At 51.8% G+C, this 23,003-nt stretch overlaps 1 protein-coding gene across 8 annotated transcripts; it reads left to right on the forward strand.

Annotated features, from left to right (window-relative positions):
- Nucleotides 1-1,167: 1,167 nt before the first annotated feature.
- Nucleotides 1,168-22,162, forward strand: BRAT1 (BRCA1 associated ATM activator 1). Of its 8 annotated transcripts, none has more exons than XR_009005423.1 (16): nt 1,168-1,428; nt 2,007-2,194; nt 2,278-2,420; nt 6,122-6,276; nt 8,275-8,422; nt 8,923-9,295; nt 9,572-9,688; nt 10,742-10,833; nt 11,540-11,658; nt 11,732-11,918; nt 12,145-12,218; nt 13,276-13,378; nt 13,500-13,598; nt 13,782-13,957; nt 14,280-15,181; nt 20,403-22,162. XR_009005423.1 is itself a non-coding variant. In XM_028164620.2 (15 exons), the coding sequence occupies exons 3-15, from the start codon at nt 2,294-2,296 to the stop codon at nt 15,054-15,056; spliced, it is 2,547 nt and encodes an 848-aa protein (XP_028020421.2). In that variant the 5' UTR covers nt 1,168-1,428; nt 2,007-2,194; nt 2,278-2,293; the 3' UTR covers nt 15,057-15,273. The 8 variants fall into 8 exon arrangements, 6 of the variants coding, with proteins under 6 accessions (XP_028020421.2, XP_057385247.1, XP_057385248.1 ...); XR_009005424.1 differs by lacking the exon at nt 20,403-22,162 and adding an exon at nt 19,576-20,336; XM_028164620.2 differs by lacking the exon at nt 20,403-22,162 and having other exon boundaries at nt 14,280-15,273.
- The last annotated feature ends 841 nt before the right edge of the window (nt 22,163-23,003 follow it).

Here is a 23,003-nt window from a genome sequence, read left to right on the forward strand (position 1 = left end):
TTATAAAAGGTGAATCTTACCAGGCCTCTCACCTTCTTAACTTCCATCTGCTTCCTCGGGGTATTGTTCACGTGGCAGACAAGTGCCTTCACGATCTAAACTACCTATGCGCCAGTACCTCTTGCTCCTCTCCTTCTCCTGGGGCTCCGCAAACCCCCTGCCCTTCCTGCATCTGTTGTTTCACTTACTTTCTCTTAGTTACAACCGGTTCCAGAATTTCCATGCTTCCACTTACAGTTTTTTGACTTTACAATGGTGCAAAAGCAATACATATTCAGTAGAAACCGTACTTGAAATTTGGAATTTTGATCTTCTCCCATGCTGCCGATATGCGGTAGGTAGGATCCTTTCTCATGAGGCTGGGCTGCGGCGGCGAGCTGCAGCTCCCAGGCAACCACGCAATCACAAGGGTAAAAAACCATCCACTTACAGCCATTCTGTACCCAGACAACCATCCTGTTTTTCACTTTCAGTACAGTATTCCATCAATTACATGACATATTCAACGCTTTATTATAAAATAGGCTTTTTTTTTTAATGATATTCTTGTCTGCTTACATTCTTTTTATGTATGTATGTATGTATGTATGTATGTATGTATGTATGTATGTATGGCTGTGTTGGGTCTTCGTTTCTGTGCGAGGGCTTTCTCTAGTTGTGGCAAGCGGGGGCCACTCTTCATCGCGGTGCGTGGGCCTCTCACTATCGCGGCCTCTCGTTGCCGCGCACAGGCTCCAGACGCGCAGGCTCAGTAATTGTGGCTCACGGGCCGAGTTGCTCCGCGGCATGTGGGATCTTCCCAGACCAGGGCTCGAACCCGCGTTCTCTGCATTGGCAGGCAGATTCTCAACCACTGCGCCACCAGGGAAGCCCAAAAAATAGGCTTTGAGTTAGATGATTTTGCCCAACTGTAGGCTAATGGAATCGTTCTGAGCAAGTTTTAGGTAGGTTACGCTAAGCTATGATGTTGGGTGGGTTAGGGGCATTAAATGCATTTTGGACTTACAAACGGGATGAAACCCCATTGCAAGCGGAGGAAGATCTGTCTACTACGCGGCTGGCGCTTTGCTTCGCTTGCCCGCCCAGACACGTGGTCCTTTGGCCGGCGAGGCCACGCCCCTTCACGCATAGCCACTCCCCTTCCGCCGAAAGCCCTGTCTTCCGGGCGCAAAGCCTGCCGGATCCCCGAGCACTTATCTGTGAGCGTCCGGGTGGGGGTGGGTGCTGGGTCTGGTGGACGCGTTCGGCGGTGGCATGTCTGTCTCAGCCTGAGCTCGTTCCCCGAGCCTGGGCCCTCTGGGCTCTCGGAGTCGCCTCCAGGGCGCTTTCACGGTTCCCCACGCCCGCGGTCCCCGTCCTCGCCCCCTCCAAGCCCGGCGGGTCGCACGGCACGGGGCGGGGCCTGCAGCGGTGACGGACGCGAAGCGGGTGAGGCGCGCGCCAGGGAAGGGGTTGCGGTCGCTGTGGCGGGCCCCGCGGGGTCGGAGTTCGGGGCCCGGGACCAGGGCCGGAGAGCAGCCTGGGGCCCGCGTGTGTGGCCCGGGCTGGGCCGCGGCACCACCGCGGCCGCCGGCCTGGCGTCCTCAGCGGGGTCCACGGGGAGGGCGCCTTGCGCAAGGACTGAGCCTGGCCAGGGATAGACAGACGCCCCAGCCCAGGCAAGCCTGTTCCTGACCCGGCAGAGTCACTGGCCACCCCACCCCCCTGTAAGAGCCCTCCCTGAGCACAGGACCGACGGGCTCCCTGAACCCTTCCCAGGCCGGACACGTAGGTCCAGTTGCCGTCCCGGGAGGAACCGGCAGTGGGCAGGGCGCCTTCCCCCCCGCACACTCCTGCTGCAGGGTTTTCACACTGACCCTGGGAGGGACAGACACACACCTCCGGTCTGGACTGAGCCGCTCTGCCTCCTGCACGTGGCCGGCCCCAGAGCGCGCACACGCCCCTCGCTCTGGCCCGCCTGCAGCCTCGGTCAGCTTCGTGCTCCCTTCATTCTCGCCTCCCACCAGCGTCCCAGGTTGGCCGACTTTGAGCTGCTCAGGCCTCATGCTGTACTTCAGATTCCCTTCCATCTCCACCGCCAGAACTGAGGGCTCTGCTTGCTCTTGGCAACCTCCGGTCCCACCTGCGCTGAGGCTTTACATCGATCCCGGCAGCTTGGAGTTTCCGTCTGAAGATTGTGGTCACCTGGCCTGAGGTGAAAGTCCTGGGGCCTGGGCGGGCGTGGGGACTGCCTGGGACTAGGGCAGGTGGGGTCTGGCCCTGACATTGCCTTTGCAGGAACCCCAGCCTCGTCATGGACCCAGAGTGCTCCCGGCTCCTCCCTGCCCTCTGTGCCGTCCTGGCAGACCCCAGGCAGCCTGTGGCAGACGACACTTGTTTGGAGAAGCTGCTGGACTGGTTTACAACAGTAACCGAAGCGGGTAAGGGTGAGGGTGCTGCTGGTGATTTTCCCCGGAGGCCAGAGGGTGCTGGGCTCCCCTGGCCTCGGGAAGGACTGTCTGTCCAGTGTCCTTCCTTCATATCTTAAAGATTCCCCCTGGCTTTGGGCACACGGCAAGCTGAGCCTAAGGGGATGGTCAGGAGAGCTTGAGCTGCAGGCCTCCCGTTATTCAGGCCATGCTAGGTGGCTGCCGAGGCCACGGGACAAACTTATCTTCTTGTTTGCATTTTTTTTGTTTTAAGAAATCGGTTTTTCTTTCTGATTATGTAAGTAATACATATTCTTTATATAAAACTTGAACAGCACAGAGGAGTAAAGAGGAAGATTAAACCACTCCGAACATTTTTTTCCTTCCAACCTTTTTTCTTAACACATCATAATTCTGTACTTTTCTTATAAAAATGAGGTCACACCGTAAATACAACATGATATCTTGCTTTTTCTCTCTTACTGTCCTAGTGGGTGTTTTCCCCACTGACACGTTGATTTTATTGACTGTATGTCAGTTTGCTCTGTAAATGGACCTTAATTTTACAATTAGTCCACTGTTGTTAGATGTCTGTGTTTCTAATGTGTCATTATTATAAATAATGACATAATGGCTTTCTATTTACGTAAATCTGCTCACGTAAATGTTTGGCTGATAATTGTTTTAGTGTGGGTTACGTGTCATGAATTTCTGCTATTTGTTTCTTTGGTTTACCCTGTTCTTTTACCCTCTTTTGAGTTGAATATCTAGGTCTGTCTTGTTTTCTACTAGATGCATTTAAGGCTACACATGTCTCTGAAGGTATCACTTTAGCTGCACCCTGCAAGTCTTACTATGCGGTGCTTTTGTTGTGATTTACTTCCAAATATTTCATACTTTTCATTATAATATTTCTTCATCCACAAATTATCAATATTTAAAGGGTATCTTTAGATTCATGACATGGGGTTTTTTTTCAGTCTTTTTGTTACTGATTTCTGATTTATTTCATTGGAGTTAGAAAGTATTTGTTTTTTGATTCTTTTATATCTGTTGAGGCTTTTATCGTGGCATAGTACACAGACCATTTTTGCACATATTCTATAGATTTCTCTATAGGATATTATTTTTTGGTATTTATAGAGTCCTCAATTGTGGCCTAGTAGTTAAATTTAAAAAAAAAACTTTTAAATTGAAGTATAGCTGATTTACAGTGTTGTGTTAGTTTCTGGTGTACAGCAAAGCGATTTGTTTTTTTTGTATATATATACACACATGCTTTTTCAGAGTCTTTTCCATTATAGTTTATTACAAGATATTAACTCTAGCTCCCTGTGCTATACAGTAGAACCTTGTTGTTTATCTTATATATAGTAGTTTGTATCTGCTAATCCCAAACTCCTGATTTATACCCCCCCTTCCCCTTTAGTAACCATAAGTTTGTTTTCTATGTCTGTGAGTCTGTTTCTGTTTTGTAAATAAGTTAATTTGTATCATTTTTTCCATATATAAGTAATATCGTATGATAATCTGTCTTTCTCTGTCTGACTTACTTCACTTAGTATGATAACCTCTAGGTGCATCCATGGTGCTGCAAATGGCATTATTTCATCCTTTTTTATGGCTGATAGTCCTTTCTACACACACACACACACACACACACACACACACACACACACACACACACACACACACACACACACACACACACACACACACACACACACACACACACACACACACACACACACACACACACACACACACACACACACACACACCCCCCCCCCCCCCCCCCCCCCCCCCCCCCCCCCCCCCCCCCATCTTTATCCATATCTGTCGCTGGACAGTTAGGTTGCTTCCATGTCTTGGTTGTTGTAAATAGTGCTGCGATGAATTTTGGGGTGCATGTATCTTTTCGAATTATGGTTTTCTCCAGATATATGCCCAGGAATGGGATTGCTGGATCATACGGTAACTCTATTAAAAATTATTTTTAAATAGCTTTATTTGAGATTTGATTTACATACCATGAAATTGATCTATTTAAAGTGTGTAATTCAGTGGTTTTTAGTAAATTCACACAGTTTTGCCACCATCCAAAGGTTAATTTTGCAACATTTTCATCCCCTTAGAAGAAACCTGGTATCCATTAGCAGTTAATCTCTATTCCCTCCTCCCGCAGCCTGTGTTTTCCTCAGTGTTGTACATGATGAAAAGAATATAGTCTCCATACTTGTTCCTTAGTTCGAGTTTACATTGTTAAAACCTGTGATGTTCTTGCTAATTTGTTTGCTTAATTGTTTTTGAGAGATATGTGAAAATCTTAAACTAAGATGGTGGATTCAACAATTTCTCTTTGAAATTCTGCCTTTTTTCCCCCCTTTGTATATTTTGAAGTTAGGTTAGGTATGTGCAGTCTTAGACTGTTATATCTTCCAGGATTTGGTTGTTTGAGCAATGACTTCCTTTCTAAAACTCTGACAGAGCTTTTTGCTTTAAAGTCAGTTTTGTTTGATATTACTCTTGCTGCAGCAGCTTTTTAAAAATTAGGATTTGCCAACTGTATCTTTTCAGCCTTTACAAATGTGGCCTTCTGTGTTGTCACACTTCATTGTTTCTTGCACACAGTGTGATGCTAGCCTTTGGTTCTTGATCTAGTCTGCACAGCTCTTTATTCTCATGGACAGTTTAATTTGTTTCATTTGTTGAGTTTACTGTTATATTGGAACCTATTTTTACTATATTCTTTTGCATTTCAAACATTTTTTCCATGCCTTGTCGTTGTGCCTTTTACCTCCTTTTCTGCCCCCCATCGGATTAATAAAGCTTTTGTTTTTTCAGTCTTTCTGGTTTTGAAGTGAAGTTTTGAAGCATTCTGCTTACGTTTTTGGGGGGTTACTCTTAACGTGCAAACTGGATTTTAAAAGTCGAAAGTCAGCTAGAATCTCTGTCTTCTGCGCCAGCCACACACGGAGCCTCGGGCACTTTAACTCCAGCTCGGTCCAGTCTTCCGTGGTTTGTCGTCTGGTGTTTTGATTCTGTTTTGTTTTAAACTCCTTCAAAAGTTACTTAATTTTTAAAATCAGTGCTTTTTTAGGTTCGCCCACGTTTTTGGTTTCTTTGATTCTTGCTTCTCTCTCCTTCACCCTGGTTTTCCCTCCTTACTGTGCCGTTCATCGTCCTTTCACAAGGGCCTCCCAGTGGAAGCCCTCCCAGCGTTGCCCCAGGTTTCCTCCCCCTTCCCCTGCCCCACCCCCGGCAGCGCTTTGGAATGACAGAGCAGTCGCGAAGAGACGTTTTAGATGCCACGTCTGGAAAAGAATGCCTGTTCCATTGTGCTTCTTGCTTTCGTATTCTCAGTTTAAGAGAAAAGTATCCATTGGAGAGGTGAAAATTGTCTTCTGCTTCAATTTGCATTTCTTTTTCATAATCAGCAAGGCAGAACATCTTTCGTGGTTTGCTGGCCATTTGTATATTCTGTCCAAGTCCCTTGCCTGTTGTTAAGGTATTGGCTTTCTACATTGTCCCCCCTCATTGAATTAAAGTTACGGATCCTTCGTGGCAGTTGTTGCAACTGTTTCCTCCCGGTTGGACTGCTAAGTCTAATAGCCTGAGAGAAAGGGAGTCTGGGGGCTGCCAGAAGAATGGCCCCTCAGGGAGGCGTGCGCTCTGCCCCTGGTGACATGCTTCCCGGCTGGGCCTGTCTCCAGGGTCCAGCCTCCTGTTACTACAGGAGAATCCCTGCCTGGTAGAGCTGCTGTTCCACGTGCTGAAATCCCAGGACCTGAGTTCCAGAATCCTCTCCTTCTCACTCCGCCTCGCAGGGATATTTGCAGCCCAGGAAGACTGCTTCCAGTATCTTCAGGTGAGCCTGGGTCCTCCCACCTGAGTGGCCCACCTTCTCCTGCAGGTACACAAAGCAGTCTCCGAACCTTGTTTTGCCCCCGTGTCTTGACGTGTACCGCAAGGTTTTTATTCCTGAGTATAATTCTCCTTTGAAAAACTCACCAGGAATGGTGTTGGGGTGAACGGGGAACATCTTAAAATAAGGCAGAGCTGGGGTTGGCTCTCTGCTCTGACACCACCCTTCACAGGTGCTCCTCAGTCCAGCAGCGCAGGCTCCAGGGGCCCAGCCCACCCCAGCTCGCTGCGGGACAGGCTTCCCAGGGTGTTCTGCACTGAGGTGTGTTTTAGGAAATTACTTCACGTGTGATAATCCACCCATACCTCTGGTGCTTTGCAGTTGGTAAAACACCTCAGTTTACAAAATCACATTCATGTTATCCCGGGCGCCCTGGCCAGTAAGCAGGTCAGGAGTCTTCATCTTTTTCCTGGATTAGGAGACAGTGAAAGCTCAATATAAGAATCCCACAGAACTGGGCAGAGCACACACTAGACCCTGAAGGGTCGCACTGTTCGAATGTTCTGTTACACCATCTGTTTCTCTGAAAGTAAATCCTCAGTCCCAGTCAGATGGCCTTCCCCAACTTCATTGATTTCCTGAGTACTTCCCAGTTCCCATCTCTACTTCTCCAGGGCCTCCTCTTCCTTCCCAAGGCTGACCATGGCTTTAGAGGCTTAGAAGGCCGCTGACTGCCCTTCAGTCTGGTGGTTGGCCCCCTGTACGTGGGGACGAGGGACAGGGGCAGGTTCGGGCTCTGAGTCGCAGTGGAAGGCTGCTCTCTGTCCTGGGCCCATGGCACTGGCTTGGGCTCCTGTTCCCTTTTCACCTGGCCCTTCACAGGCTCCCAGGGGGCCTGGCAGCCCTAAGGGCCCTTCAGCAGCCAGATGCTCATCAGTAGCTGGTGTCTGGGCAGGGGACATGTGGACAAACTACTTGAGGCAGGGGCCCGAGCCTTTGTACCTTCCCATTGGCTGCGAGCTGCCCCCAGGGAGAGGCTGTAGCTCTGGGGGGGCATTTCGGTGACGCGAGGTCCCACAGAGGGCCTGCCCTGTGAGCTGCCGCCTCCAGCAACACCCCTCAAGGCCTCGAGGCCCTGGCGGAGTTGGAGTCATCCTTGAGTGACTGGAAGTGTGTCTCCGAGGCCCTGTGGTCCCTTACCCTGGAGTCTGAGATGACTTGAGGGTGGGGACCAGCATTTTATTGTCAAGATAGACAAGGCTCAGAGCTAGTAGCTACACCCGTGAGGGGCTCCGTTGGTAAGAGGCAGCCCCCGAGTTTCCCACTCGTTGTGTTGGCACCCTGTAGTGAACAAGAATCTTGTGCACGTGGCAGCAGATCAGGACAATGCGTATTGTCCTGTGGACGTCCACGAGCAGATGGGGATTGAGCGGGGAGTTAGCCACTGCCTGCTGACGGGGTGGGGTGGCCAGCTTCGTAGGGGCAGTGGTCTTGCAGCCGGGTTGTAAGGGGTTTGAGCAGGTGTATGGGGGGGTAGGCCTGACTCATGGGGCGTGCTGGGGAATCCAGGGTAGGGGACACCTGGAGGAGGGCAGGTGCCCTGGAGGACCCCGAGTGCCAAGCACAAGAGCCCAGTTGGCTGTGGAGACCTTTGGGGGTCCTTGAGCGCAGCATGTCATGGTCAGAGGGGAACCTTGGGCGTTGCAGTTGGGGGAAGGGTTTCTGAAGTGAACGGTGACAGGGTTGATGAGCCTTTATGGAAAACCCAGTTCTTCCTTCCGAAGTTCTCTCCCCTGGAAGGCAGAGGTGGCAGGGTGGTGGCCGCCATCGGCTGGCCCTGGTGGCCACCTGCCACCTCTCACAGGCTCTTTGTGTCGGCAGCGCACGAGAAAGTTCCCCCAAAGAAGAGCCTCGACCAGCTGTGAACGGTAGAAAAGCCATCGCCGATGTGTGGTCCCCTGGGACCTTGCTCAGGTCACCACTTCCTCCTCTGCTTCCCAGCAGGGGGAGCTGCTGCCCATGCTCTTCGGGGAGGCGGGCCCCCTCGGAGGAGCGGCCTGGACGGCCCCCGCTGTGCGCAGCGGCTGGATCCAGGGCCTGCGCACCCTGGCACAGCACCCTAGTGCCCTGCGCCTCCTTGCCGCCTGTGGTGAGTGCCCCCGCCCGCCCTGCCTTCCGCCTCTGCCCTCGCTGTGCCTGATGCTGTGCGGCTCCTGGGAAGCCACTGCACCTTGCCGGGTCTCCTCCTCCGGACGTGAAAGTGGCTGTGGTGTCGTAGGGCTGTTGTGAGGAACATTCGGGGTAACCAAGGGTTGGAGGCCCCTCAAGGGTGTACAGTGTCCTGTGGCTTGTAGGTGAGACCCAGCAGTGGGGGTGGCTTTGAAACTGATGAGAAGAATCCAAAGTGGCCAGGGTTCTAAAGCCCCTCGCCCTGTGATCCCTCCGTCTGATTCCTGTGCCTCTGAGTAGCGGGGAGGCTGGGCCTCTAACGGTGCCTCCGCATTGGATGGTTTCTGAGTTCTGTCCGCGAGGTTCTGAAGTCCAGTGGTTAAAGCTGCTCAGTGGTTTCCGCGTCGCTGCTGTCACCATGGACTCTGTTCCAGCTGAACCCTGTTTCTTTCCCCACCCGTTGTCCCTCCCCCTCCCCAGGTGCTGTTGACACCATCTTCTCCCTGCAGGGAGATTCCAGCCTGTTTGTGGCCTCGGCAGCCGGGCAGCTCCTGGTGCACATCCTAGACTTGGCGATGCGAGGCCCAGCCGAGGGCCGCTGCAGTCCGCAGGCTTGTGACTGGCCAGCATGTGCCCAGAAGATTGTGTGTCACATCGAAGACTCCCTGTGCTCCATAGCCACCCCGCAGGTCACACAGGCCCTGAATGTCCTGACCACCGTGTTCGGGCACTGCCATGGCCTTTGGACGCAAGGCCTGTGGGTGCGGCTGAGCCCCCTCGTGGCCCGCCTGCTCGAGAAAGACCCTGTCCCAGCCTCACACTCGCTCGTGGATCTCCTCCTCAGCGTGGCCCGGTCAGGCCCCCGGGGCGCAGCTGGTGGGGTGGGCAGGAGGGGGGGCTCGTTTTCTTTGGGAAGTCTTGGGGCAGCCATCACACCTGGGCCACATCTCACTGGCTGCCCGAGAACGCTGCCTTGAGTAGAGGGGACACCAGAGGGGGTCTGAAAGCCCGCACACCCGGGAAGGGCCTTCCGTCTCAGCCGGCACACCCAGCCCAGGCCACAGCAGACCCCCGGGCACGGTGTGGGCTGGACGGGGGAATGACGTTCCTTTCCTGGGCTCCTCCGCAGTTCTTCTGTGCCGAGTTCTGACCGTGGCCTGTGGGAGACGTTGGCCCAGACTCTGAGCCACTTGAGCCCCACACAGGCCGGGCCTCTGGCTTTGGGGATCCTGAAACTGCAGGACTGGTAAGGATTGGGGTTCATGTTGTGTGAGGCAGGCAGAGAGGTCAGGGAACTTCAGGGGAGCTCCTGAAACCAGAGATCAGTCAGAGGCGGCTGGCCGGGGCGTGGCCGGGCAGTCCGTGGGTTATCACCAAGGTGTTGGCACAGGCTCTGGCTTCTACATTTTTTAGTGGTGGAATAGCTTTTTCACAGGCTCCCCAAAGATAAAAGAGACTCTCGGAGCAGCCCTGCTCAGAGCAGGGTTGGGTTCATACTCAGGATCTGCTCAGCTGCCTTCTGCCACCTCCCCAGTAGCCTCACCTTGTGGATCCTGGGCCGCCCCGTGTGCATGCCACTGGGGTGGGTACCAGGGGCTGTGGGACGGTGGAGGGGGACCCAGTAGACGGGAGTGACAGGACAGATTCCCAGAGGGAGAGAGATGTGCGCCCTACCAGGAAGGGGGTGTGGGGTCCGGAGAGGTGGGAAGGAAGAGAAATCATTCCAGGGTTTCGGGCGGACTAGAGCCGGTCTTGTTGGCCCAGGTCTGGGGTGAAAGTGGGCACAGGGCGCTGGGGATACGATGCCAGCCTGGCTCTGGGCTCCAGGGTCTCCGGATGTTCAGAGAGAGGGAGTGGTCTGAAGGGAGAGGGAAGGATTGGGCAGCTGGCTTGGAGGGAGAGCTCTGTACCAGCTCGGCCTCCCAGCCACCCTGGGCCCAAGCACATCGGCGAGACCATGTTCCAGAACGTAGGAAAGGATATCTCAGCATTGGGAGTACTTCCGGGAGGTGGGCCATCCCATCCCTTTGGCCCTGAGCAGGCACTGCCCATTGGAGTGGGTGTGGCCAGGCCTCGCCCAGGCTCTTCCCGGGGCCCGGGTGGTGCTTCCTAGCAGCTCCTTGGAGTCCCAAGCCAGCGTTGTGAGTGCCGGTCACAGTGCTTACAGGGAAGCTGTGTCTCGAGGGGGTGTCCAGATCCCCAGCACTGACCCCTTTGGCCCAGACTTGCTGGGGCTATTAGGAGGGTAGCCAGCTTGCCTGAGGGCGAGGGAAGCCCTCACCGTGTCCTCTGCCCTCAGTCCACAGGCGCTGAGGACCCAGGCCTTCGGCGTCCTCCTCCAGCCCCTGGCCTGTGTCCTGGAAGCTGCTGCTCAGGCCCCTGGACCTCCAGGTAGGCTGCTGGGAAGGGTGGGCAGGTGCAGGAAGGCAGGACCCTGGGGTCCTGAGAACGTCCTTGGGGCCAGGGCGGGCTGATGGGCAGCGGGGTACCTGGCTTGCCACGCCACCTAAGAGTGAAGGTGGCTGCGGTGTCGGCTGCCGCCCCGGGTGTGACTGCTGCTCGCGTCCCCACCTGGGAGTTCATAGGGCAGCATTGCCCCCTGTGGGCATCAGCTGGAGCGGCCCCCAGAGCAGCTGACCCTGGCAGTTGGTGGTGGTTACTGGGGGCCTGGGCCACGTGGATGGTTCCTGACCCAGAGCGGGCACACGGGCTTGGCGCTCGTCCTCCCAGAAGGTCAGTTCTGCGATGGGAGAGTGAGTTTTCTCGCTGCGACTTGGCTTGCTTCAGCCGCACGATGGGGTGAGGATTAGAGAAGGGGGCCCAGCTGTGCCTCGGAGCCGCATGTCGAGCGTAGAGATGGGCCTCTGACCATCGGAAACCAGCCCGGGCATGGGCTGCAGGGAGAGTGGGACTGCTCGAGAGCCCTGCAGACAGGTTCAGACCTCAGCTCCGGCCGGCTGGACGCCGCCCTGGACGAGCCACCTGCTCGGAACGTCCGGGCCTGGTCTCTGGCGTGAAGCAGTGACCAGCGGCAAGGCCTGTGGTGGCCACGCAGGAGGTGCCCGCTAACCGGGAGCTGTTTCTGGCTGTCCTCCAGGCTTGCTGGGTGGGGCCGCAGGCGACCCGATGACGGTGGACACGCTCCTCTGCTCCAAGTCGGCCTGCGTGGGTCTCCTGTGCTGCGCTCTCGCCCACCTGGGGCTGCTGCAGCCGCTGGTAGGTACGGCCCGGCCCGGCTCCACACTGGCAGTGGGACTTGTGGCCTGCACTGACCCTCCCTCTCCCCCAGCCCCAGCGCCCCTCGCCCTGGCCGCAGGCTCCCCTGCTTGGGGCTGCGGTGACGGTCCTGCGGCTCTGCAGTGGCTCAGCGGCCCCCACCTCCGATGTGGGCGGCCGCCTCTGTGCGATCCTGGTGGGCTGTGGCCGGGTCCAGCGAGCTGCCCTGGATTTCTTGGGGGCGCTGTCTCAGGGGGCCGGTAAGTGAGAATGCTCTCTCCGCACAGCTCGGGTGTTGGGCGAGCCCCACAGCTGCGCAGAGATGTCCCCAGACTGCTGTCCTCCGCGCGTCTCCTCTGGGGCAGGGGCTGGGATTCAGCTGACCGATGGGTTCTGCCCCCTGTTCTCCTTGGGCTGCCACACTTGCGGGCTGGGGAGGCCCCAGGGTAGGAGGTTGGGTGCTTCAGCCATCCACGTCTGTCTCAGGCCCTCAAGAGTCGGTGACGCAGGTGTTTTCCGTTCTCCTGGAGTACCTCATGAGCCCTGAGTCCAGCTCCATGGTACACGCACAGGGTGCAGGGTGCGGGGGGGGGGAAGGGGAGGGGGAGGAAGGCAGAGGCAGGGCACCCCTGCAGGCCTCTCCGGGGCCAGAATTGCCTCTTTTTTTATTTTTTTAAATAATTAAAAAATTTTGGCTGTTTGTTGCTGCGTGGGGGCTTTCTCTAGTTGCAGTGAGCGGGAGCTACTCTTTGTTGCGGTGCACGGGTTTTGCATTGCAGTGGCTTCTCTTGTTGCTGAGCATGGGCTCTAGGTGCAGCGGGCTTCAGTAGTTGTGGCTCGCGGGCTCTAGAGTGCAGGCTCAATAGCTGTGACGCATGGGCTTAGTTGCTCCGTGGCATGTGGGATCTTCCCGGACCAGGGCTCAAACCCGTGCCCCCTGCGTTGGCAGGCGGATTCTTAACCACTGCGCCACTAGGGAAGTCCCCAGAATTGCTTCTTAAAGTGAGTTTCAAGGGGCAGGCAGCTGCACAGGGTTCGGCCCGGGGCCTGGCATTGGTGGAGATTGAGTGAGGGGTCACCGGGCTGTGGAAAGCAGGGAGAGGATCCAGTCTTACAGGGAATTCTCCATGAGAGATGTAAACTAGAACCAGGTGGGCCTTACGCTTGGGGTCCAAACTCTCACTGAGGTTTCCTGCAAATCTCCCCGTTCTTGTAGCCCCAGGGTTGAGTCATGCTCTGGAGGTGCAGGATTAGCATGTGCACTGAGCAGGCAGTGGGGAGATTGGATGATAGGCCTGGCAGATTCCGGGGCTTTCAGGAAAAGGTGCCGTGGGTAGTTCCTCCTGTTTTGGTGCAGAAATTTCATTTCCCCGTTAGTGGGGCTTCCTGACAAGAGCTGCCCCCTCCTCTTCTCTCTCGCTAGTCTTGGATGCCAGTCTGCCGCTTCCAGAGGCTTCTGCCTCGTAAAAATGAAGTCCAGTGTTCCCTCTCCCCACGCACCCTGTCCCCATCTTACACCCCAGGGCAGGGGCAGGGGCAGGGGCACTGGAAGGTGGACGGGGGCAGGCGGGCCAGCTCACCCCTCCTGGCCCTGCAGCCCCACTCTTCCCGCTCCAGGTTCTGAAGAAGGCCTTCCAGGCCACACTCAGGTGGCTCCTGAGCTCACCCAAGACCCCCGGCTGCTGCGACCTGGACCCCCGCACCCAGCTGTTCCTCAGGGGTAATCCCAGCCCCTCCCAGGGGAAACCAAGGGAGGAGCAGGGATGGAGGCGACTGGGGGCTGGGCGGGAAGGCAGGGTGGACATGGCCCGGGCCCCTCTGAACCGTTCCCCCTGCCCCAGAGCTGCTTCCTGTGCTACAGAAGCGCCTGTGCAGCCCCTGCTGGGAGGTGAGGGACTCAGGCCTCGAGTTCCTGACCCAAATGACCAGACACTGGGGAGGTGAGTGCAGGGGGCGGGGCCGGGGGCGGGGCGGGGCCCCGTGGGAGGGCTGGCCTGGCCTTGGCACACTGTTGTCCCCAGGTAGTTGGGAACTCGGACCACCTAGGCTGCCTCTGGGAGAGGGAGGAGAGGCTGTGGACTCAGCTTTTGGTCATAGCTGGTTGTGGCTGCTTGGACCCCCAGGGCAGGCCGGCTTCAGACAAGCGCTCCTCGCTTCAGAGGTGCCCGAGCTCACCAAGCAGCTTCTGCAAGACCCTGAGAGTTACGTCCGCGCCAGCGCAGTGACCGCCACAGGGCAGCTGTCTAGCTGGGGGCTGCTTGCCGCCCCTGCCAGCCCTGAGCGCCCAGGGGCTCAGCAGGTAGGAGGCAGTGGGTCCTGTGGCCGTGTGCCCACCTGGCGGCTGTCCTGATGCTGGGGTGGAGTGGGTCTGCCGCCCAGGGGTGGCATTCGGGCTCGGGCGTGTCCCCTGAATCTCCGGCTCCGCCTCCCGGAAGCCCTGTCACTTGGACATGGCCACCCCCGTTTGACGGTGGGCAGATGGGGGCTGAAGGGCACATTGCCTGAAGGAAGCCGAGTGTGGCAGGGGGTCCTTGGGTGGGTTCTCCCTGCTGCCCCCCGAGCCCGTCCGCGGGAACTCGACTTCCCTGGCCCCTCCCCCCTCTTCCCACCCCATCCTCCAGAAGAGCCTGCTCGTGGAGCTTCTGCACGTCCTCTGCGCAGACTCAGAGGGCTTCCCCCGGAGGGCCGTCATGCAGGTCTTCACCGAGTGGCTGAGGGACGGCCATGCTGACGTAGCTGAAGACCCGGAGCGGTTTGTGGCCCGAGTGCTGCAGGCGGCGAGCAGGGACCCGGACTGGGAGGTGCGGGCCCAGGGCCTCGAGCTGGCGCTGGTGTTCCTGGGGCAGCTGCTGGGCCCGCGCGGCTCCCACTGTCCCTGCGCCGTGGCCCTGCCCGAGACAGCCCCGCCTGGCGCGCTGGCCCAGGCCCTGCCCGAGGCAGCCCCGCCTGGCACGCTGGCCCAGGCCCTGCCCGAGGCAGCCCCGCCTGGCACGCTGGCCCAGGCCCTGCAGGTGCTCTGCCGTGTGCAGCTCTTTGAGTTTGCCTTCCGTGCCTTGTTTGACTGTGATCGACCTGTGGCCCAGAAGTCCTGTGATCTTCTCCTATTCCTGAGGGCCAAGGCTGCTCTCTGTGGCAGCCCGCAGGAGGCGGGGGACAGTCCCAACGTGGCCTCTGTGGAGGCCACCCTGCAGAGATGGCAGGCAGGTGAGCAGGGTCAGCCCCTGGGGTACCTGGAGCCTGGGGCCGTCATGGCTGTGCTGAGGTCTATAGACCTGGAGGGCCTTCGGGACACTCTGGCTGAGAGCAGTGACCACGTGGAGAAGAGCCCCCAGTCACTCCTGCAGGACATGCTGGCTGCCGTGGGCGTCCTTGGGGAGAACGAGGCCGACTGCTACTGACCCGCCTTGTGGCGACCTCCCCAGGACCCTGCTGCTGCACCACGTCCCGTCCTCGGGCCCTGCCATCCTGAGGGCTCTAGTCTGGCCTGGCTGCACAAGGGACCCTCCAGGGAAGTCAGGACCAGGTGAGCCCAGCAAGCTCAAAGAGCCCCACATTTTGATGTATTGCAGAAGAAGTGGCTTATTTTCTACTCAAAATAAATGTGATTTGACGGTGCCACTGGGTCAGCACAGTGTTCTAAGACTGCCCAGGGGTAGGCCCCAGGCCTGGTAGGGGCTTGGAGAAACATCTGGGGTGGGACCCTCTACACAGTGGCCACGTGCTTCCTTGGCATGGAGGGGTGGTTCCTCTGCTTGGATCCCACCATGCCCCAGGGACACCCAAAGTCAGAGAGCAAACAGCTCAGGCTGGAGAGTGTCTGGCCTTGGTCCCTGGCCCCTGGCGATAGTGACCCCAGGTCTAACCAAGCCAGGTTTTCAGTCTCTGAACCCCCAGGATCAGCTTGACCTTGTAGCAGTTCAGAGCTCACCATTTCAACTCACCAGGCACGTAGAGTTGGCAGTGGTAACATCAGGGGAGTTGAGGTCTGGGCTGGTCCTCAGGTTACCAAACAGATGGTACACCAGTCCGAGCTCTGCCATTTCCCAGCCATGTGACCCTGGGCTGACCTGTTTCCTCATCTGTAAAATGGGGATTTTACTCTGCCTCCCAGAGGTAAGTGTCTCAGTGTTCTAAAGCACCCAGCACAGTCAAAGAAGAAATCTCAAGAGAAACTTAAAAATATTTTTAACTGAATGAAAATGAAATTACAGCTTACCAAAATTTGTGGGATGCAGCAGAAGCAGTGCTCAGAGGGATATTTATAGCATTGAATGCGTATATGAGAAAAGAAGAAACATCTAAAATCAATAAACTAAGCTTCCACCTTAGGAAACTAGAAAAAGAGCAAATTCAACCCAAAGTAAGCACAAGAAAAGAAATAATGAAAACTAGAGCAGAAATCAATGAAATTGAAAACAGGAAATCAACAGAGGAAATCAAGTAAACCAAAAACTGGTTTTTGAAGAGATTGATAAAGTCAGTAGGCCCCTAGCCGGCCTAAGAAAAAAGGCACAAATTACTAGTACCAGAAATAAAAGGGGACATCACTGCAGATCCCATGATAATTGAAAGGATAATAAAGGAACACGGAGCAACTCTGTGCCCACAAATTTGATAACCTACGTGAGATGGACCAATTCTTTGAAAGACAATCTGCCAAACTGATAAAAGAAATAGATGATCTGAGTAGGCCTGTATCTGTTAAAGAAATTGAATCAGTAACTAACAACTTTCCAAAACAAAGCATGAGGCCCAGATGGTTTCACTAGTGAATTCTACAAAGCATTTAAGGAAGAAATTATACCAGTCCTCTACAGTTTTCCAGAAGATAGAGCAGAGGGAATGCTTCCTAACTCATTCTGTGAGGCCAGCATTACCCTAATACCAAAACCAGACAAATATCCAAGAAAACTAGAGACCAGTATCTCTCATGATCATAGATACAGAAGACCTTAACAAAATATTAGCAGATTGCTTCCAACAATGTATAAAAAGAACTATACACCAAGAACAAGTGAGGTTTATTTCATGTATGCAAGGCTGGTTCAACATTTGAAAATCAAAGTGATCCATCACATCAACCGGTTAAAGCAGAAAAATCGCAATCATGTCAATAGCTGCAGGAAAGGCATTTGGCAAAACCTCTGACTAGCCTCAGTTTTTAGATTGGGCTGAGAGGTGAAGACCCCACAGCCTCTGGAAAGGCCCATGTCCTTTGCTGTGTCATAGAAACTTCCTGGAGGGAGAGGCGTGTATGGACAGCAGGAGACCTGCTCCTGGGAGATCCTGTGCCCTGTGGAAAGCAGGTGGTGGTGTCTCGGGCAGAATTTGCATTCTTGGTGCAGGCCTAGCAGGTCTGTCGTCTCACTCCTTCACTAAGGCAAACGCCCATCAGACGGACCTACCTGGTCAAACCCTGGCTTCACCACTTACAGGCTGCTGTGTCCTCGGGCAGGTCATTTAATTCCGCTCAGCCTGGCCTTGTCTAGGCTTGGGGATGGACCTCCCCAAGCTGTTGAGAACTGACTGAGACACGGTGAATAAAATGCCTGACATTGTGACTTTCACAAAGAAGGTAGTCAACAAGAAGGTGTTGGCTTTTTCCTTTAGTCCCTCCTTGCCCTTAACTGCTGTTCCCAGGGTTGTGTGGGTCAGCCTTTCCTCTTCCTGCTCTGCCCACCTCCTCTGAGTGATTTAATTCAGTTCCCTGGCTTCACACACAGCCTTCACGCTGACAGGTTAGGACTCCTGTCAGACTTCTCTGAGCCCTGGACCTGCATGTCCAGTGCTAGTGGGTCAGCTGCACTGGGATAGGACAAGGGCCCTGCACGTGTGACAACACTTAGCTGCATCCACTGCCTGCCTCGTGGATTCCTGCAGTCATTTCTCAAAGGGCCTCCTTCCAGCAGCCTTCCCTTCCTCTAATCTTACCCTCTCTGGCTGAAGCAATCTATCTAAACCTGGTCATTCTCACTCCCCTGCCTAGAGCCTACCACGGCTCCCCATTGTCAGCAGGCTGGCACACAAGACCCTTCAGGCTGGGCACCTGACATCTCCAGCACAGTCTCTTGCAAAGCCCTACCTTAGTCCAAACCCTGGAAAATCGCCAGCATGTGACTATGTAAATCGCTTGGCAGTGCTTAGATTTCTGGGCCCTCTGAGTTTCTGAAGCAGGAGGTCCATAGTGGGGCCTGTGAAGCTGCATTTTTTTTTGAAGCTGCATTTTTTAAAAAAAGTTTATTTTTGGCTGCATTGGGTCTTCATTGCTGTGCGCGGGCTTTCTCTAGTTGTGAGCGGGGATTACTCTTCGTTGTGGTGCGTGGGCTTCTCATTGCGGTGGCTTGTTGCGGAGCATGGGTTCTAGGTGCATGGGCTTCAGTAGTTGTGGCATGCAGGCTCAGTGGTTGTGGCTTGCAGGCTCTAAAGTGCAGGCTCAGTAGTTGTGGTGCACGGGCTTAGCTGCTCCACAGCATGTGGGATCTTCCTGGACCAAGGATCGAACCCGTGTCCCCTGCATTGGCAGGCGGATTCTTAACCACTGTGCCACCAGGGAAGTCCCGAACCTTCATTTTTAACAAGCGTAACAGGAGAGCCTGGTAATAAAAGTATGTGTTTTGGTTTGTCTAAAAATGTCTTCACTGTCATACATGAATATATTGAGTATAAATTCTAAGTTAGTGGCTGTTTCCTTCTAACACACTGAAACATACTGAGTGCATTCCACCATCCCCTGGCTTCCATTGTTGCAGCCAAGAGGTCACTGTCAGTCTAACTGCTATTCTTGGAGGGAGCCTATCTTTTCAGTGGATGTTTTTAAATTGTTTCCCATTGTCTTTGGTTTTTCTGTAATTTTACTACCATGGATAGGTGAGAATTTTTAAATTTATTCTTGGGATTCATTGGGATTCTTGAATCTGGATTGGTGTTTTCCATCAGTTCTGGCAAATTCTCAGCCACTGTGCTTTCAAAGTGCTTTTCTCTGATCGAAATTCTCTCTCTCTAGCACCACCCCCCCCTTTCTCTTTCTCTCCTCCTAGAACTGAGATCTATACATCTGAGATCTCATTATTTTGTCCACATCTTTTAATCTCTCCACTATTTTCCATCTTTTGATTTTTGTATGTTACATTCTGTTTGTGCTTTTAAACATTTGTTAACACTTTAGCTTCCTGTTCTGTGCTGATATATTTTTTTTTAATTTTATTTATTTATTTATTTATGGCTGTGTTGGGTCTTCATTTCTGTGTGAGGGCTTTCTCTAGTTGCGGCAAGTGGGGGCCACTCTTCATCGCGGTGCGCAGGCCTCTCACTATCGTGGCCTCTCCCGTTGCGGAGCACAGGCTCCAGACGCGCAGGCTCAGCAATTGTGGCTCACGGGCTTAGTCGCTCCGCGGCATGTGGGATCTTCCCAGACCAGGGCTCGAACCCGTGTCCCCTGCATTGGCAGGCGGATTCTCCACCACTGCACCGCCAGGGAAGCCCTGTGCTGATATTTTCAAGCTTACCTTTGACTTCTTTAAACCTAATAAGCTCAGTTGTTTTATAACCCATGTCTATATTAGTTATAGTAACACTAGCTACTTACCAAACAAACCTTAAAATTTCATGGCTTAAACTAATGCAGGTTTATTCACTGACCACAGAGCAGTGCACTGTAGGTGTTTCTCCATTGGGCAGCTTTCCTGCAGGTGGTGAACTGGGGACCCAGGTCCCTTCATTCTGGTGCCTTCTCATCATCAACCCATGGTTCCTAAGATTCCCCTGGAGTTTGGGTCCAGGCCAGGCATCCAGAAATGAGAGAAGAGCACAGAGGTTCAGATGGAGGTTTTTATGGGTGAGGCCCAGAAGTTGCACAGTTGTTACCACCTACACTCTTCGGCCCAGACGTCAGTCATTTGGCCATGCCTGACTATGAAGGACTCAGGAATGCAGTGGGACCAAGTGCATGGGACCAACCATCCGGGGTTTGCCACCGTGCGCCCAATTCCAGGACACAAAGCCCATACATGTCTGCTCGTGGCTTGTTGTTTTCACGTGTTCTTGGTCATCTTTAAATGTGTGGTGATCACTGGCTTCAAAAACTTATATGTGGGGATTCTTGGAAGCCTAGGGTGAAGGGGCCCCCATCATTCCAAATTCACTGCTTGGAGTTCTCTGCCCAGCCAGCTTACACATCCCTGGGTCTCAAATCAGTGAAAGGGCAGATCTGTAGCTCTGACTTCTCAGGAACTTTGTTGCATTTTGATTTTGCTTCTCTTAGCACCAAGTCAGTCTTATCTATGGTTCCCTGAGATTTGGAGCAGGATGGAGGGGGCAAGTTTAATTCTGAGTCATTACTACCCTGAGAGCATAACCCTTCAGATTTTCAGTTTATTATTTTTGCTTTTTGAAGTATAGTTGATATACAATATTATATGAGTTTCAGATGTACCACATAGTGATTCAATACTTTTATATACTATACTCTATTTAAAGTTATTATAAAATATTGGCTATATTCCTTGTGCTGTATAATATATTCTTGTAGATTATTTTATATAGTAGTTTATACCTCTTAATCCCCTACTCCTATTTTGCCCCTCCCTCCTTCCCTCTCCCCACTGGTAACCACTAGTTTATTCTCTATATCTGTTAGTCTTTTTGTTTTGTTATATTCATTTATTATATTTTTCAGATTCCACATATAAGTGATAACATATAATATTTGTCTTTGTCTGACTTATTTAACATGCCTGACTATGAAGGACTCAGGAATGCAGTGGGACCAAGTGCATCGGACCAACCAGCTGGGGTTTGCCACCGTGCGCCCAATTCCAGGACACAAAGCCCACACGTGTCTGCTTGTGGCTTCCAGGTCTACCCATGTTGCTGCAAATGGACAAATATTTTTGTTTATGGCTGAGTAATATTCCATTGTGAGTGTGTGTGTGTGTGTGTAATCTTCTTATCCATTCATCTATTGATGGACACCTGGGTTGCTGTCACATCTTAGTTATTGTAAATAGTGCTGCTATGAACATTGGGGTGCATGTATCTTTTCAAATTAGTGTTTTCATTTTTTTCTAGATATATACTCAGGAGTGGAATTGCCGGATCATAGGGTAGTTTTATTTTTAGTCTTTTAAGAAACCTCCGTAATGTTCTCCATAGTGGCTGCACCAATTTACATTCCCACCAACAGTGCACAAGGTTTCCCTTTTCTCCACATCCTTGCCAACGTTTATCATTTGTAGATTTTTTGATGGTAGCCATTTTGACAGGTGTGAGGTGGTATTTTATTGTGGTTGTGATTTGCATTTCTTTGATGATTAGCAATGTTGAGCATCTTTTCATGTGCCTGTTGGCCATATGTATATCTTCTTTGGAAAAAAATGTCTCTTCAGGACTTCCACCCATTTTTTAATTGGGTTATTTGTTTTTTTGGATGTTGAGTTGCATGAGTTGCTTATACATTTTGGATATTAACCCCTTATCGGTTATATCATTTGCAAATATTTTCTCCCGTTCAGTAGGTTGTCTTTTCGCTATGTCAGTGGTTTCCTTTGCTGTGCAAAAGCTTGTTTATTAAGTCCCATTTGGTTATTTTTGCTTTTGTTTCCTTTGCCTTAGGAGATAGATCAAAAAAAAAAAAACTGCTATGATTTATGTCAAAGAGTGTTCTGCCTATGTTTTCTTCAAGGAGTTTTATGGTTTGTGGTCTTTTATTTACGTTTTTAATCCATCTTCAGTTTATGTATATGATGTGAGAAAATGTAATAGTTTAATTCTTTTACATGTAGCTGTCCAGCATTCCCAGCACTGCTTATTGAAGAGACTGTCTTTTTCCATTGTATAGTCATGCCTCCTTTGTTGTAGATTAATTGACTATAAATGCATGGCTTCTCTATTCTGTTGTAGATTAATCGACCATTTCTGACTCTATTCTGTTTCATTGATATACGTGTCTGTTTTTGTGCCAGTACCATACTGTTTTGATTACTGTAGCTTTGTAGTATAGTCTGAAGTCAGGGAATGTGATACCTCCAGCTTTGTTCTTTTTTCTCAATATTATGTTGGCTATTCAGGATCTTTTGTGCTTCTATATTAATTTTAGGATTATTTGGTCTATTTCTGTTAGAAATGTAACATGTATTTTGATAGGAATTGCATTAAATCTATAGACTGCTTTGGGTAATATGGACATTTTAACAATAAGAATTATTCAGATCCATGAACGTGGGATATCTTTCCATTTCTTTATATCCTCATCAGGTTCCTGCGTTAGTGTTTCATAGTTTTCAGAGTATAGGTCTTTCACCTCCTTGGTTAAGTTTATTTCTAAGTATTTTATTCTTTTTGGTGTGATTTTAAACGGGATTGTTTTCTTGCTTTCTCTTTCTAAGAGTTCATTATTAGTGTATAGAAAAGCAGCAGATTTCTGTATATTAATCTTGTATCCTGCAACTTTACTGAATTAATTTATTCTGACAGTTTTTTGATGGAGATTTTAGGGTTCTCTCTATATAGTATTATGCCATTTGCAAATAGGGACAGTTTTATTCTTCCCTTCCAGTTTGGATGCCTCTTATTACTTTTTCTTGTCTGATTGGTTCACGTAGGACTTCTAATACTATATTAAATAGAAATGGCAAGAATGGGCATCCTTGTCTTGTTCCTGATTTTAGAGGAAAAGCTTTCAGCTTTTCTCTGTTGAGTATGGTGTTAACTGTGGTTTTGTTATAAATGCCCTTTATTATGTTGAGATATGTTCTCTCTATACCAACTTTTATGAGAGTTTGATTAATGGATGTTGAATTTTGTTAAGTGCTTTTTCTGCATCTATTGAAATGATTATGTGAATTTTATCCTTCCTTTTGTTAATGTGGTGTATCACATTGGTTGATTTGCAGGTATTGAACCATCCTTGAACCCCTGGAATAAATCCTACTTGATCATGGTGTATGATCCTTTTCATATATATATATTGTTGAATTTGGTTTGCTCATATTTTGTTGAGGATTTTTGCATCTATACTCATCAGAGATGTTCTTTCTTCCTCCTTCCCTCCCTCCCTCCCTCCCTCCCTCCCTCTCTCTCTCCCTCCCTTCCTCCCTTCCTTCTTTCTTTTCTTGGTAGTGTCTTTGGTTTTGGTATCAGGGTAATGGTGGCCTCATAGAATGAATTTGAGAGTGTTTCCTCCTCTTCAATCTTTTGGAACAGTTTGAAAAGGATAGTTATTAGCTCTTGTTTATATGTTTGGTTGGATTCCCTTCTGAAGCTGTCCAGTCCTGGACTTTTGTTTGCTGAGAGTTTTTGTTGTTGTTGTTGTTGTTTTAATTACAAATTCAGTTTCATTACTAGTGATT

This window comes from Balaenoptera acutorostrata, chromosome 15 (assembly GCF_949987535.1).
Source record: "Balaenoptera acutorostrata chromosome 15, mBalAcu1.1, whole genome shotgun sequence".
In the NCBI taxonomy this organism is placed as follows: Eukaryota; Metazoa; Chordata; class Mammalia; order Artiodactyla; family Balaenopteridae; genus Balaenoptera; species Balaenoptera acutorostrata.